The sequence below is a fragment of the Lampetra planeri genome, chromosome 77, assembly GCF_965212315.1.
Source record: "Lampetra planeri chromosome 77, kcLamPlan1.2.h2, whole genome shotgun sequence".
In the NCBI taxonomy this organism is placed as follows: domain Eukaryota; kingdom Metazoa; phylum Chordata; class Hyperoartia; order Petromyzontiformes; family Petromyzontidae; genus Lampetra; species Lampetra planeri.
This window is the reverse complement of record NC_136182.1, coordinates 3,325,301-3,340,314: the sequence shown is the minus strand read 5'-3', so window position 1 is coordinate 3,340,314 and position 15,014 is coordinate 3,325,301. Positions and strand designations below refer to the sequence as shown.

The 15,014-nt window shown below is 53.8% G+C and overlaps 1 protein-coding gene across 1 annotated transcript in view; it reads left to right on the top strand.

The window, feature by feature from the left end:
• LOC144738099 (uncharacterized) overlaps positions 1-15,014 on the top strand; it is a 68,216-nt gene that overhangs the window by 21,613 nt on the left and 31,589 nt on the right. The window contains exons 4-9 of the mRNA XM_078621009.1: positions 812-876; positions 2,272-2,550; positions 3,455-4,098; positions 7,038-7,760; positions 8,891-9,077; positions 10,665-11,905. Of these exons, the coding sequence (XP_078477135.1) occupies positions 812-876; positions 2,272-2,550; positions 3,455-4,098; positions 7,038-7,760; positions 8,891-9,077; positions 10,665-11,905 (3,139 nt within the window). The remainder of the gene's footprint in view (positions 1-811; positions 877-2,271; positions 2,551-3,454; positions 4,099-7,037; positions 7,761-8,890; positions 9,078-10,664; positions 11,906-15,014) is intronic.

Genomic DNA, 15,014 nt, shown 5'->3' with positions numbered 1-15,014 from the left:
GCTCCCGATCGAGGAGTGGCAGCCTCGGATCCGCAGTGAGCATTCGAACATTTCACGTGGCCACCTGCAGTGGCTTTTTGTTGTTTCTGGCTAATCCCTGAGGGTAAGTTTTCGGTCTCCTGGCTCCGTCAAATTGGGTTTGGCCAGGAGAAGTCACAGACGCCTGTCCCCCTGGGTCCTCGGGCACAAGCTGAGCTAGATATTTTTTCCGTGATTTTGTGGTTATTAATTTAAGTAGGAGGTGTTACCAGCCCCTCGCACCTGTCCAGAGCTCCCTTTGGCTGTTGTGGTGGCTACAAATACCATGAGAGGAATGGCCAATTAATATTGGTCCTCCCCCCATGGCACTGCTCACCACAGCGCGACCGTCCGGCACCAACGAGGAGGTAGGATGTTGTTTTGCCGGTCTACACACACACACATACAACTATATACACACACTACTAGACGAAGACAAAGATATCCCATATAGCCTAACAGATTGTTCGGCAAGTGCTGTTAACGAGCACCTATGTAGGCCGGCACGGCACACGAGGGGGTGGATGGCCAACACCACGCCTGGCCGCCTTTGTCTCCCCTTGTGTCGATGTTTACACAACACACCAGTTATTGATTTGAGGCTGAGTCGACCTAGGGAAGGAGGCTCAGGACCAATTCAGATTATTGTCATTGGTGGCCGTGAGAAGGAATCCAATTCGAGTCACTGGGTTCATAGCGCAGCATGCTAACCACTGCACTACCACTCCCCATGGATTGTATATATATACACACTCACTGGCTCACTCACAGCTGAGTGTGTGTGCCTATTCAGGGAGGCGGAGTCTGTCTTGGCTGTGGAGGAGTCTGAACTGAGAGATGGACATGCATTTAACACAGGTGAGGTTTCACGTACACATGCTCGCTCGCTCACACGCTCGCTCGCACATGCACACTCACTCATTCGCACACACTCACTTGCTCACTTACACACTCACACTCACTCGCACACTCACACTCACTCGCACGCTCACGCATGCACACTCGCTCGCGCACTCGCTCGCGCACTCACTCGCGCACTCGCTCGCGCACTCACTCGCGCACTCGCTCGCGCACTCGCTCGCGCACTCGCTCGCGCACTCACTCGCGCACTCACTCGCGCACTCACTCGCGCACTCACTCGCGCACTCACTCGCGCACTCACTCGCGCACTCACTCGCGCACTCACTCGCGCACTCACTCGCGCACTCACTCGCGCACTCACTCGCGCACTCACTCGCGCACTCACTCGCGCACTCACTCGCGCACTCACTCGCGCACTCACTCGCGCACTCACTCGCGCACTCACTCGCGCACTCACTCGCGCACTCACTCGCGCACTCACTCGCGCACTCACTCGCGCACTCACTCGCGCACTCACTCGCGCACTCACTCGCGCACTCACTCGCGCACTCACTCGCGCACTCACTCGCGCACTCACTCGCGCACTCACTCGCGCACTCACTCGCACACTCACTCGCACACTCAAACACTCACTTGCTCACTTACACACTCATCCACTCGCTCACATACGCACACTCACACGCACACTCACTGACTTACTCTCACATGTGCTGACTTTCTCATTCACTCACAGAGACTCACACATCCACAGACTCGCTCGCACACTCAATGACTTACTCTCACACATGCTGATTCACTCATTCACTCACACAGACTCACACACCGACTTAGACTCGCACACTCACTCACCCTTACACACAAAGACATTCATAAATATCCCCCGTATAGCCTCAACAAATTGTTGGTGCAAGTGCCCTTAGCGAGTAGCACCTATGAAGGCTGACACGGTACATGAGGGCATGGGTGGCCAACACCATGCCCGGCCGCCTTGTCTCCCGAGCAGTGATGTTTACACACCACACCAGGTACTCGTTAAGTCTGTGTCGACCTAGGGGAGGCCCTTGACCGGTTTAGACAATCGTCACTGGTTTTGGCCATGAGCACGAATCAATCTCGGGTCGCCGGGTTCATAGCGCAGCGTGGCGCTAACTGCTACACTACTGCTCCCCATCATTCGCACACATCACACATACACACTCGTACACTAGCTCACTCACACTCACACTTGTACACTCACTCACGTTGACTCACACTCGTACACTCGCTCACCCACGTACACTCACGCTCGCTTACTCCCTCACTAACATACACTCATGCTCGTTCGCTGATCAAAATCATGTACACTCACAATTGCCCTCACTCTCACCAACCCACCCCCTTTGTTGCCTTTAGATGTCTCCTTGGATACCTCCGTACCCAAGGCGTCCTCATCATCACACCAATTATCAAACCCACCATCAGCGTCACCATCACAACCATCTCTACCTCCACCACCACCATCATCACTATCATGCCCAACTCCGCCCGCAGTGCATGGCTCAGCACCATCTCCTCTTCCCCCGACGTCGTTGATCTCTCCGCGCTCGCTGCGCTCTCTGGAGCCTGCGGGCCTGGCCTGTCGCGTCCTCTGTGAGAGGCTCCCGGACGACGGGCAGCTCGGAGACGTGCGGGGTGAGACATGGGACACGCGGGGAGAGACACGAATACGCGGGGGGAGGAACACAAACACGTAGGGAGAGAGACACGGGCACACGGTGAGAGACAGGGAGATGCACGGGGTGAGAGGTACGGGCACGCAGAGAGAGGCACGTACACGTAGAGAGATACGGCAAACGCGGGGAGAGACACGGCAAACGCGGGGAGAGACACGGGTACGTGGGGAGAGACACGTACACACTGGGAGAGGGACATAGACACGCTGGAATAGAGACAAACGAAGAAAGATGCGGAGAGACAAATCTCGGGATGTGCGGAGTGAAGTAGAGACACGCACAGCTTCACAAAGACGCATGCAGAAACCCACGCATGCAGATTCACACACGCAGACAGGCATCTCTCAGCCTCCCATTGTATCCATACCAGATGGTAATTCCACCGGTTCAGCCGTGGAAAGATTCTCGGACTACTTGGTCAAAGAAGATGTTCAGTAATGTTGGGACCGGAGGGACATCCCTGTCACACCCCAAGGTGAACAGGGAATGGCTCTGACTCATGGCCACGTAGCTTTACTCGGGCCTGCCCACCATGACGAAGGCCCTTATTGATTGTGACCATAGAGTCAGGGACTCTGAAAGTACGAAGAACAACCCAGAGCCCTGGTCTACTGATGGTATCATAGACCTTTGCCAAGTCAATTAAAGCAGAGATGTAGGTCGTGTTAAAATTACATACTCTTTGTTTCCCTCTCCCTATGTCCTTGTTTCTTCCCCCATGTCTCTCTCCCCACGTCTCTCTCCCTATGTCTCTCTGCCTGTTTCTCTCACACTGTGTCTCTACCCCCCCCCCCCCGTGTCTCTCCCCCCACCGTGTCTCTCCCCCCCCCCCCCATTTCTCTGGCTTTTGTCGTGTCTCGCAGGCGGTGTGAAGCACCTGCTGGAGGAGGTGGACGTCTCTGTGGGCGTGTCCCCCAAGCGGGTGAAACTGGACCGAGGGGGAGGTGCGTGGGCAGTCTCAAGGGGTGGCTCTTGGGGTGGCCGTGTCCGCTCGGCGTCTCTTGGGGGCACGGTGGGGGGGAGCAGCAGTGGCAAGAGAGAGAATGAGATGAAGATGATGGAGAAGGAGGAGAAGGAGGAGGAGAAGGAGGAGGAGGAGGAGGAGGAGAAGGAGGAGGAGAAGGAGGAGGAGAAGGAGGAGGATAAGATGGAGGATAAGATGGAGGAGAAGATGGAGGAGAAGATAGAGGAGAAGATGGAGGAAAAGGAGGAGGAAAAGGAGGAGGAGAGGGGGAAAGCGGAAGCGGTCACTGAGGCATTGCGGGGCGACGTCGAGGGAGGTGAAGGCGCTCAGAGCTGTGAGGGAGGCGAGGGGCAGCAGCATCAGCAGGAGGTGGTGATGTCGGTGGAGGTGGCAGCCGTGGCCACGTCGCGCGAGGAGGAAGACCGGCAGCAGCAGGACGATGAGGAGGCAGAGGCGATGGCTATGATGATGGAGGCAGAGGCGCTGGGCGTGGAAGAGGTGGTGGAGATCACCTACGAGGGGCCTGGCGTCACCTACTCACAGGTGAGTGTGCAGCTTCTTCTCCCTCCTCCCCCCCACCGCCTTCTCTCTCACGGGGATCTGGGTGTGTGTGGCCCTCCGTCTCTCTCCGTGTGCGTGTCTCTCCCCGTGTGGCTCCATCTCTCTCCGTGTGTCTGTGGCCATGCAGGTTGGCCTCGGCACACACGCACACTGGGTTGTCCTGCAAGGGAGCAGGCGTCTGTGTGACGTCTCCCAGCCAAATCCCATTTGGCGGATCCAGGGGACGGAACCCGTACCCCTCGGGGTTCCTCTATAAACGGCAGGAGACCACTGCGGGGGGTGACCACGTGGAATGTCAGATCGCTCACTGCGGAGGAGAGTCTGACACTCCTCTGTCAGGAGCTGGACCTGTTCCATCTGGACCTCTCGTTCTGGCTCCAGGCATCATATGAGTGGACAGTTCTACACTCAGGGCACGAACTGCCAAACAACAGAGAGTGGCTCTGCTTCTGAACAGAATAATGAGTGGGTTTTTGGGAGCAGGGAGGTTGGGTGTGGGGGAGCTGTCAGCCCCAGGCTACTGTGCGCTCACCTCCCCACTCCCCATGAATGGGAGGCGAAGAATGGTGGTGGTGACTAAACACCACCACCGAAAATGAACATCAGTTGAGGGATGCAGGCAAGGCTGATATGACCACCTGTCACAGGTGTTAGCTAAGGGTGGGCCCCTTGGAATCGACTCATCCTGTTGGGTTACTTTAATGCCTGAGTGGGTCATGACGGCAGCCTCCTGGCCTGGAGGCATGGGCCAAATAATGCTTGGTAGAAGGTTGCTGGACTTGTTTGCTGCCCATGGGCTTTGTAATCGCTCCCAGCATCGGTGCATCCACGCAACATCATGGATCCAGAATCAGAATATTGTATTTATACTGCAGGAGGAATCCGATGAGCTATACATCTTTTTTCACATATGTCCAGTAGGGGCACGGGGTAAAAATGTTACAACTAAATCATACTTAACTAGATAGTAGTCCAAAGTACAAGAAAGTTAAACAAATCACCTCAACACAACCTACAAATACAATTAAACCATCCCCATCCAACCAGGCAATGCCCACCGAGGTATTACATTTTTTTAAAGCAACTTGGCCGTAAATGATAGCTCAACAAAGTGGCTTATCATTTGGATGTCTATAGCAGCAAAATAATCTAAATAATCTCAGTGCATGTATGTCGAGTCCAACCAAGAACATTTCCTGGACTACACAGTGATGGAAACAGCAGATGATGCGGGCCCATGTCCTTGACACCAAAACCTACCGTGGAGCTGATCTGCTCACTTACCATCGGCTCCCGTCATCTATAAGATGCGCGCCTGCCATTCTTCCGCTCTGGTGATGGTGGTGGTGGTGATGGGCGTTCACTTAGCACCCTTTTCAAAAGTGACAGTCATTTTCTCTTGGCGCACTGATGAAAGTTGCAAGTGAGAATTTCATCATTGCATGCAGCTGGGGTTGCCATCGTTCTCCTTCCTCCTGATGGTGAGGGGAAATGGGTGATGTTCAGGACTGTGGCTCATGCAGCTGCAATGGCTGCAGAGAGTTGGAGGCTCGGCTGTTGAACCTAGCGCATGCCACTAAGAGTTGGAGCTTTACCATCAGCCCCAACAAAACAAGGCACCTGCCTCTGTGTTTTATCCCACCAAATACTGACTGGGCAGTGTGCTTATGACCCGCTCCAGTTCGGCGGCTGAGTTGTAACTTGAGCGGCATTGTCTTTTTATCGGCTGCGTAATGCTCTGGAAGTTACCTGGTCCGTCACTCCACACAAAGCTTCCGGGGCTTCTTGGGCCAGTCATGCCCTCCCTTCTCTATGCTTGTAAAACGTGGACCCCTCTGAAGGAACATTTGCGCCGGTTTGAAATATTCAGGCTGTCGTCCCTACGATCCATCCTGAGTTAAACCAGGTGGATTGTGTGAGGAGCTCAGAGACCCTTGAAAGATCTGGAGACGGTCCCATCATCAGTGAGGTCCTCCAGCAAGCGAGGCTACGTTGGCTAGGTCATGTAGACCAGATGCCCAGCCACCGCATGCCCACGCAGCTTCTGTTTTGTCGGATTGAGGGAACTAAACGGGTGTAGCATGGGCTAGAGAAGAGATGGACTGATGTGGCACAGGAGGATCTGGACCTGAGTGTGGACTTGCCGATGACTGGTACCAGCGGTGTCAAGATCGGCCTCTATGGAGGAGGCTCGTGAAGGATACTACTGGGCAGTTGGAGGCATTAGCCCTCCAGCAACAGCGGACTGTGGAGGAGCGATGCTCTCAACAACGAGCGGAGCACCGGGCGGATAAAGCACAGAAAGTTGGCACAGTACGGAGCGCAGTTGGTGCATTTATCGCTCGTCTCAGTCCCATGATGTCCTGCACCTAGCCTTGCATATCAGTCCTATCCATGGCACCTGAGACTGCCCCTTTACCGCCTTCCAGCAGAGAGAGCCTTCAACACTTCACGTGGCCTCAAGGAGCATTTAGCCTGGCCCAAGATGTCGTGGTGATGTACACCGCCTCGTAGTGGTGAATGGTTGCTGTGGTCTATCTCTGCGCAGTGTGTCGTCTCTGTGTGTGTGTGTTGTGTGGTAGTGTGTTGGTTAGCGCGCTCACGGCTAACACCAGTGACAATTATGGGAACCAGTCCTGGGCCTCTTCTAGATCGACTCAGCCTCAACTGAGTACCTGGTGCGGTGTGCAAACATTGCCACAGGGGAGACAAACGCGGCCGGGCATGGTGCTGGGCACCCACCCCTTCGTGTGCTGTGCCGGCCTTCATAGGTGCTCGCTAACAGCACTTGCCCCTACAGTCTGTTCAGGCTATACGGGGGATCTTTGTCTTTGTGCAGCTACAGAGGGAAACCGTGTGCGTCTTAACACTCGTGGAATCTTTGTCTCTGTCTCCCCGTGCCGTCCCGTTCACCCGCGCAGCTGGACATGAGTCGCTACTGGGCCGAGTGTCCCTTTTGCCTCAAGAACAGCGACGGCCACACCTACTGCAGCCACTGCGGTGCCCAGCTGCCTGCCAACACCGTAAAGCGGCTTAAACCCGCACCCCAACAACACCACCAACAACATCAACAACATCATCAGCAGCAGCAGCAGCACCACCACCACACGGCGTTTGGGTTTCACGGTGGCCGCCACCTCTCCCTGAGCCGCCCCTCCCAACGCCAGGCCCATGCCCACCCCTCCGGCCACGCGTCGCCGTCGTTTGGCCCCCGCGGGCCTTTCCGCTCCTCCACGGGCGGCCGCCTCCCTGCGCTTCGCACCCCGGCCCAGCAACCCCAGCAGAGGGCAGCCGCCTCTCAGCTGCTGCTGCACCACTCCCTAATGCAGCAGCAGAGGGGCGGTCCTAGGGGAGGGGGCGTGGGGGGTCCCGCTGCTTGCTCCGCTGCCTCGTCCAGAGCTGTGCCGCACTATGACCGGCACCAGCAGCAGCAGCAGCAGCTACGCAGCTACCAGCACCACCACCAGCACCAGCAGCAGCAGCACTCCCTCCTGCGTGCCGGGCGAGGGGCCACGCTGGTGGGGGCCGGGAGGGCTAGGGGGGGCGCCGGGGGTGGGGCGGCTCTAATGGCGGCCGCGGGGGGCCGGGGAGGCCGCGGGGTGGGGCAGCTGCCGCTGGGCGGGGGCCACCAGCGAGGCGTGCAGGTGAGATGCACTGCCTGAGCCTGATAGTTGGCGAATATGGAGGTTGTGATGGAGAGAGCGATGGTGAGTGTGCAGGTCTCTGGGTCTCTGTGTGCGAGTCTCTGTGCGAGTCTCTGTGCGAGTTCTCTGTGTTGGTCTTTGTGTGGGTCTGTGTGAGCTTCTGTGTGAGACTCTGTGAGTGTCTGTGTCCGAGTCCGGCAAACAACCCCCTACCTCCTCGGTGGTGCCAGACGGTGTGGTGCGCAATGCCATTGAAGTCAAATTTCAATCGGCTATTCCCCTCATCGATTTAGTAGCCACCACAGCAGCCAATGGAGGCTCTTGACGGGTGCAAGGGGCTGGTAACCCCTCGACCTTCGATTTAATTACCAAAAACATACGGAAAAAATCTTAACTCAACTTAAGCCGGAGGTCCCTGTGGGCAGACATCTATGACTTAGGAAACGGGGACCCTCCAAATGGAACATCTTCGCCAGTTATAAACATTTAGGCTGGTCTGCTTACGATCCATTCTGGGTGTTAACAGGCTGGATTAATGTAAGGAGCTCACAATTTCTTGAAAGATCTGGACGGTCCATTGGTGAGATCCTCCGGCAATCAAGGCTGCGTTGGCTGGGTTATGTAGCCCACATGCCCAGCCACCGCATACCTAAACAGCTTTTGTTAAGCCAGATAGAGGGGGCTAAATGGGGTGGCACGGGCTAGAGAAGAGATGTAGTGATTTGTTACAAGAGGATGTGCAGCTGAGTGGACTTGCTGATGACTGGTATCAGCGGTGTCAAGATTGGCCTCTGGAGGAGGCTCGTGAAGGACGCTACTGGGCAGTTGGAGGCAGTCGCCCTCCAGCAACAACGGAGGGCAGAGGAGCAATGCTCGCAACAACGAGCGTATCGCTGGGTGGCTTAAACACAGCAAGTTTGTACAGTAGGGGGCACAGGTGGTGCATCAGTCATATCAGTCAGGCAACCCATGGCACCTGGGTTTATCCCGTGAATTCTGCCAGCGGGTATTCGGTACTTCACGTGGCCTTCACGTTGTGCGAGTTTCTTTGTGTCTCTGTGCGAGTTTTTGCGTGTGTCTCTGAGTCTGAGAGACAGAGACTGTTCTGTCTCCCTCTTTCTCTCTTTCAGGGTTCTTTCTCCAGCTGCTGGCCCCCCAATGGAGCCATGAAACCACCAGGTTTTGTGGGGGGCTCCCCGCACCCTCACCACGCCTTTTCCTCCCTGCGCCTGCAATGCAACGGGGGGCGTCTTGGCTCTCCTCTTCACGGCCGCCCTGTTCCCCTCACCCCGATCCACAGCAAGCCTGACGAGCCCAGTGAGCGAGCACGCACACAGACACACACACGTGCACAGACACATGCACTCATTCTAGATTTGAAGCTTTCGTGACTGCAAGGATTCATACTCTTAGGTTTTTTCCGGTAAAGTCACGTAGGTAAAAAAATAAAATAATAATAAATGAAAATAACTAAATTAAATCACATAAGCCTCCGTCATCAGGTGTAACTGCTCCAGTAAAAAATACTGGAGCTGCTCCAGTAAAAAATACTGGAGCAGTTACACCTGATGACGGAGGCTTGTGTTGCTTCCGAAACGTCGTGATTTAATGGAGTTATTTTCATTTATTATTACTTAAATTTTTTACCTACGTGGCTTTACCGAAAAAACCTAAGAGTACACACGCGCTCGCTCGTGCACACGATCGTGCGCACATGTGAACGCACGCATGCGCAAGCACACGCACGCACACACACGCGCGTGTGCACGTACGCACAGGCATGCACGCACGCATGCACAGGCATGAACGCACGCTTGCACGCATATGCTCACGCAAGCACACATGCACGCACACAGACATGCCTCCTCTATCCGGCCGAACAGAAGCTGCTTGGGCATGCTGACTTCGTGAACCAGCCAACGCAGCCTCACCTGCTGGAGGAGCTCACTGGTGGGGCTGTCCAAATATTTCAAGGATCTGTGGGCTCCTCGCACGATCCAGCCTGGTTAAACCCAGGATGGATCATAGGCGCAGGCCAGCCGAAATGTATTGAGTGTTCAAACCGGCGCAGATATTCCATTGGAGGAGTCTTTTTTTTGCAAGCATAGAGAAAGGAGGTCATTACTGTGGCTGAGCTACACACCAGGTAGCTTCAAACGCAGCGTTACACCACGGATAAAAATGCCGCTCGACTGATTTGGAGTGATACCTCTTCTGTTAAACCGGAGCTGGCCATGATCACAATGCTCAGGTATGGAAAACTCTCCACTCTCTCCACAACTGCCCCATCACCAATTAGGAGTTGTGGGGGTGGAGTGTTTGATGGCACAAAATACCCAGGCAGATGCTCGGTTTTGGTGGGGCTGATGGTCAGGCCCTGTCTCTTAGTGGCACTTTCGAGGTTCAGCAGTAAAGTGAGCAGCAATCACCAGATCATGAGCATACATAACATCGTTGACCAATAGGGTCAACCCACGACCTCCTGCATATCAGGCGAGGCAGTTAACATCTCGCCACTGTGGCAATATGTTAACTCTATACGGATATATACATACATACACATGCGTGCACGCTCACTTGCTCACTCACAGAAACCTATGGTTTGGGTGGCCAGCACCACGCCTGGCCACCTTTGTCTCTCCAGTGCTGAGGTTTGCACACCACACCAGGTACTTATTTAAGGCTGACTCACCCTTGGGGAGGCCCAGGACCGAGTTCAGATAATAGCCATCACTTTTGGTTGGCCGTGAGCAGGAATTAAACTCTGGTCACTGTCGGGTTCAATGCACAGTGCAGCGCTAACCACTGCCCTACCACTCCTATACACTGCGCCACACAAACACACTGTGACCCCGTGACACTGTGACCCCGTGACCCTGTGTCCCCGTGACTCCGTGCATCTAGTTGTGCTGTCCAGTGGCGATGAGGACGACGACGAGGTTGAGAATAAAGAGGGGAACCATGGCAAGAAACCAGCGGGGAAGGAGGGAGAGGAGCAGAAAGAGGAGGAGCAGAAGGAGGAGGGGCAGAAAGAGGAGGGGCAGAAGGAGGAGGGGCAGAAGGAGGAGGGGCAGAAGGGGGAACGGCAGAAGGAGGAGGGGCAGAAGGAGGAGGGGCAGAAGGAGGAGGGGCAGAAGGAGGAGGGGCAGAAGGAGGAGGGGCAGAAGGAGGAGGGGCAGAAGGAGGAGGGGCAGAAGGAGGAGGGGCAGAATGAGGAAGAAAAGGAGGAAGAAAAGGAGGAGGAAGAAAAGGAGAAAGAGGAGGAAGAAAAGGAGAAGGAAAAAGAGGAGAAGGAAGAGGAGGAGAAGAAGGAAGAGAAGAAGGAAGAGGAGGAGAAGGGGGAGGTTGAGGAGGGGAAACGGGGGAAGGGAGAGGAGGATGAGGAGGAGGAGGGAGATGAGGTGAGGAAAGAGGTGAGAGCTGAGAGAGAGGAGGAGCAGCAGCAGACGGAAGATAAGACACAGGAGGAGGAGGAGACTGCAGTGGTGAGGGTGAAGGAGTCTGGTGAGGAGAAGGGGGAAGAGGAGGCAGCAGCAGCGAGGCACGACGAGGTGAGTGAGGAGGAGGCGGCCGTTTCGGCTCCTCCTCGGCACGATGAGGGGGAGGAGGGAGAGGTGGGGGGCGAAGGGGAGGAAGAGGGGGAGGAGGAGGAGGGCACGGTCAGCGCAGCGCCCGCCACGCAGGGACGTCAAGAGACCCTCGGCGATGACGACGACGAGCAGCTGCAGCAGCAGCTCCTGCTGCTGCAGCAGCACGATGATGATGATGAGGAGGATGAGGAGGAGGAAGACTTTGATGAGGAGGAGCTGGATGATGAAGAGGAGGAGGAGTGTGCTGTGTGCGGTGAGGAGGGTTGTGAGGAGTGTGGAGCCGGTGAGGAGGAGGAGTTGGAAGATGAGGAGGAGGAGGATGAGGAGATCTGTAACGACTGCGAAGAGGGAGAATGCGCTCGGCATGCAGAGGAGGAGATGGATGAGGAGGATGAGGAGGAGTTTGACGATGAAGATGAAGAGGAGGAGGAGGAGGAAGAAGAGGAGGAAGAAGAGGAGGAAGAAGATCTAGAGGAGGAGGAGGAGGGGGCGATTCTGGCACTGGACGAGGGGAGTGGTGGTGGCGAGAGCGACACCGAGGGTGGCAAACGCAAGGTGAGGAGACACACGCTTACCTACTCGCTCACTTACTTGCTCACACACCTACTCATTCATTCAACTTTAAAAAAAAATAAAAACTCGCCCCCATTAAAGAGGGCATCGCAATGCTTTAAAGTATAAATTAAACAATGGTAGTCCTACCTATAAAATCAAGACATATACAAATATAAATGAGAGGACATACTCAAGGAAAAGCTTAAAGGAAAAAAACTGTCTTGCAGAGTTTCCCCAAACAGTTAGGTGCTTGGAGCTAATCTGTAGACCGGTGGAAGAGAGTTCCAGATCTTAGGCGCCTTACTCGAGAAGGCCCCTATTACCGCCCAGCGTAGAATGAAAAATTCTAGGTTGAGCTCACAGGGCCTGGCCTGAGGAGCGCAAGGCAAATCTACCTAGACATCTGGGGGCCCAGACCAAGACCGTTTTGAGCTTTGTAAATCATTACAGTTAACTTAAATTGTATGCGATAGCTGACTGGTAGCCAGTGCAGATCACGGAGGATTGGTTTTACGTGCTCGAAACGGCTAACACGTCTAAGCACGCAGGCAGCCGCATTCTGCACCAGCTGCAGTTTCCGAACCAGTCCACGAGGCAGCTCAGCATACAAAGCATTTCCGTAATCCAGACGCGCTGACACAAAGGTGTGAACCAGTGTTTCAAGATCGCTAGCGGATAAGAGGGGTCGCAGCCCTCGCAGTATTCTTAGGTAATAAAACCCCGCTTTGGCCACAGCTGCAACTTGAGGGTGCATGGTCAGGCGACGATCGAACAGTTCACCGAGGTCGTGCACCACTGTTACAGGGAGAGGGCGTACTCCATCAATTAATGGAGGCTCAAGCTCCCCCTTTCCCATCCTCAGGCGACTCTCTGATCCTGCGATCATCAGCTCTGTCTTGTCAGGATTCAACCTTTTGCCAGTTCTGCTGAATCCATGCAGCTACCTCTGCCAGAGAGTCTGTTAAGCAGACGAGAGCTGTGTCTGGGTCACTTGAAGGAGACGTATCAGGGTGTCATCGGCGTACTGATGGCACTAACTTGTGCCTCCAAGTGATAGCTCCCAGCGGCCGAACAGATGTTGAATAATCGGGGAGATAAGACTGACCCCTGGGGGATACCGGAAGGGGGAGGGTCCAGCAGGGGACACGTGGAGAACCGAGGCCACCTGCTTGGGTCCTGCCCTGCAGAAAAGATCCAATCCACTGCAAGACGGTGCCTCTGATTCCTGCCAGGCCCCGTAGGCGCCGCAATAATACCGCACGATCAATTGTGTGAAAGGCTGCTGACAGGTCCGACATAACAAGGGCTGAAATACAGCCCCTGGCTATCGCCATAAGGAGATTGTTTGCCACGCAAACCAAGGTGGACTCGGTTCCATGATGGGCCCTGAAGCCTGATTGGAGGACATCAAAGAAGCACTTGGCCTCGAGATACGATTCCAACTGGGAGGAGGCCACCCTTTCGAAAATCTTCCCTAAAAATGGAAGATTTGAGATGAGGCGATAGCCAGGATATCAACATCAAGTCCCATTTTCTTTAGAGCTTGCACTAAACCCCTTTTCAGGGGGTCCCGGGAAGAGTTGATCATTAGCTCAAAGGCATCCTTAAGAAGCCAAGAGGGACAGGGAGATAAATCACAAGTGGTCCAATTCATCCCTGCAGTAGTCTGGATGAGGTCTGTTTAAGACGTCGGCTTTTGCGACGAATATCCAAAATAGTTTTTTTGGGTTAGATCGCGTAAATATATTAATGTGTTGTTAAAACCCACGACCACCCGACACAGCCAACTAGTAAGGGTTGTCACGTAAAGAGAACGTGGCCAATTCGTCACTATTACAGCACACCGGTATGTTGGAGAGCCAAGTCACATTTACAATCTGAGTACCGTCAGCAGTAGCAAAACACGTGTGCCAACAAGGACACTCAATTAATTTTTATAATGTTGAAGTTCTGTGCAAAACTAGTTACTACTGGCCAAGACTAATTAGAGAATATATCGAAAATGTAAGATGTAAAAATAATTGTAACTGTTCCGGACAGCAACCGACTTAGTGCTTCGTGGAAGCAAATCCTCAAATAATACATTGTTTAAATGCATGTCTATATAGGGCACCATACTTCAATAGGGATTACTGTTGGTACGGCTATTTTTTATACACAGTGGACAGGAAGGACAGGATCAAAGGGCTCGCATAATGCGAATGCATAATGTACATTAGTTCATTAACCACTTTGCGCAAGAGCACAGACGTGTGGCCACCACATCTACACCTCTATAGAAGGAACGAAACAGGTGGACTTCTCTCCACAAATCTGGCTGCCGTCTTAAGTTAGTTGTAATTACTGGCGAAACGTCATACTCAGATGGTAAATGTGGCTTGGCGCTCCATCACACCGGTGTGCTGTACTAGTGACGAATTGGCACGTTCTGTTTACATAACAACCCTTACTAGTTGGCTGTGTCGGGTGGTGGTGGGTTTTAACGACACATTTATATATTTACACAATCTAACCCAAAAAAAACTCTTATGGATGAGGTCTGCAGGCAGGACCAGGGAAAGGCCTCAAATAAGAGGAGCCCTTGGGTCCAAGCTAGGATCAGGACTAATTGCTGGGCAGATACCCTCTCTAATGCGATTGATCTTATTAGCAAATAACTGATGTAAATCTTTGCAGCGCTCTTCAGAAGGAGCAATCTTTATTGACGTACAGTCTTGGTGAAGCAAACTGTTGACCATCCTGAACACCTCAGCAGGGGTCGGTTCCTTGCCGAATCAATCCTCATGGCGACCTAATTTTTCTTCGCCATGAAGATAGCCCGTGTGTAAGCCCATTGACAGGCTCATAGAGTTGTTCTATCATCAAGTTGAGATCTGCGACAGCATCATACCATTTTCCTAAGTTGTTCTTTCAGGGCCCTGAGTTCTCTGGAATACCAGGGAGTGGTTATGGTAACTGGAGCATGAAGACGGTGGTGAGGAGCAAGGTCATCTATAGCAGATTGGCGCACTAAATTGTACTTATCAACCCTTTCATTGATGGTACCACTGTCACAGTCAGAAGAAATATATGCCGATTAGGCGTCATGAAATCCAGAAGGGGTCATGAG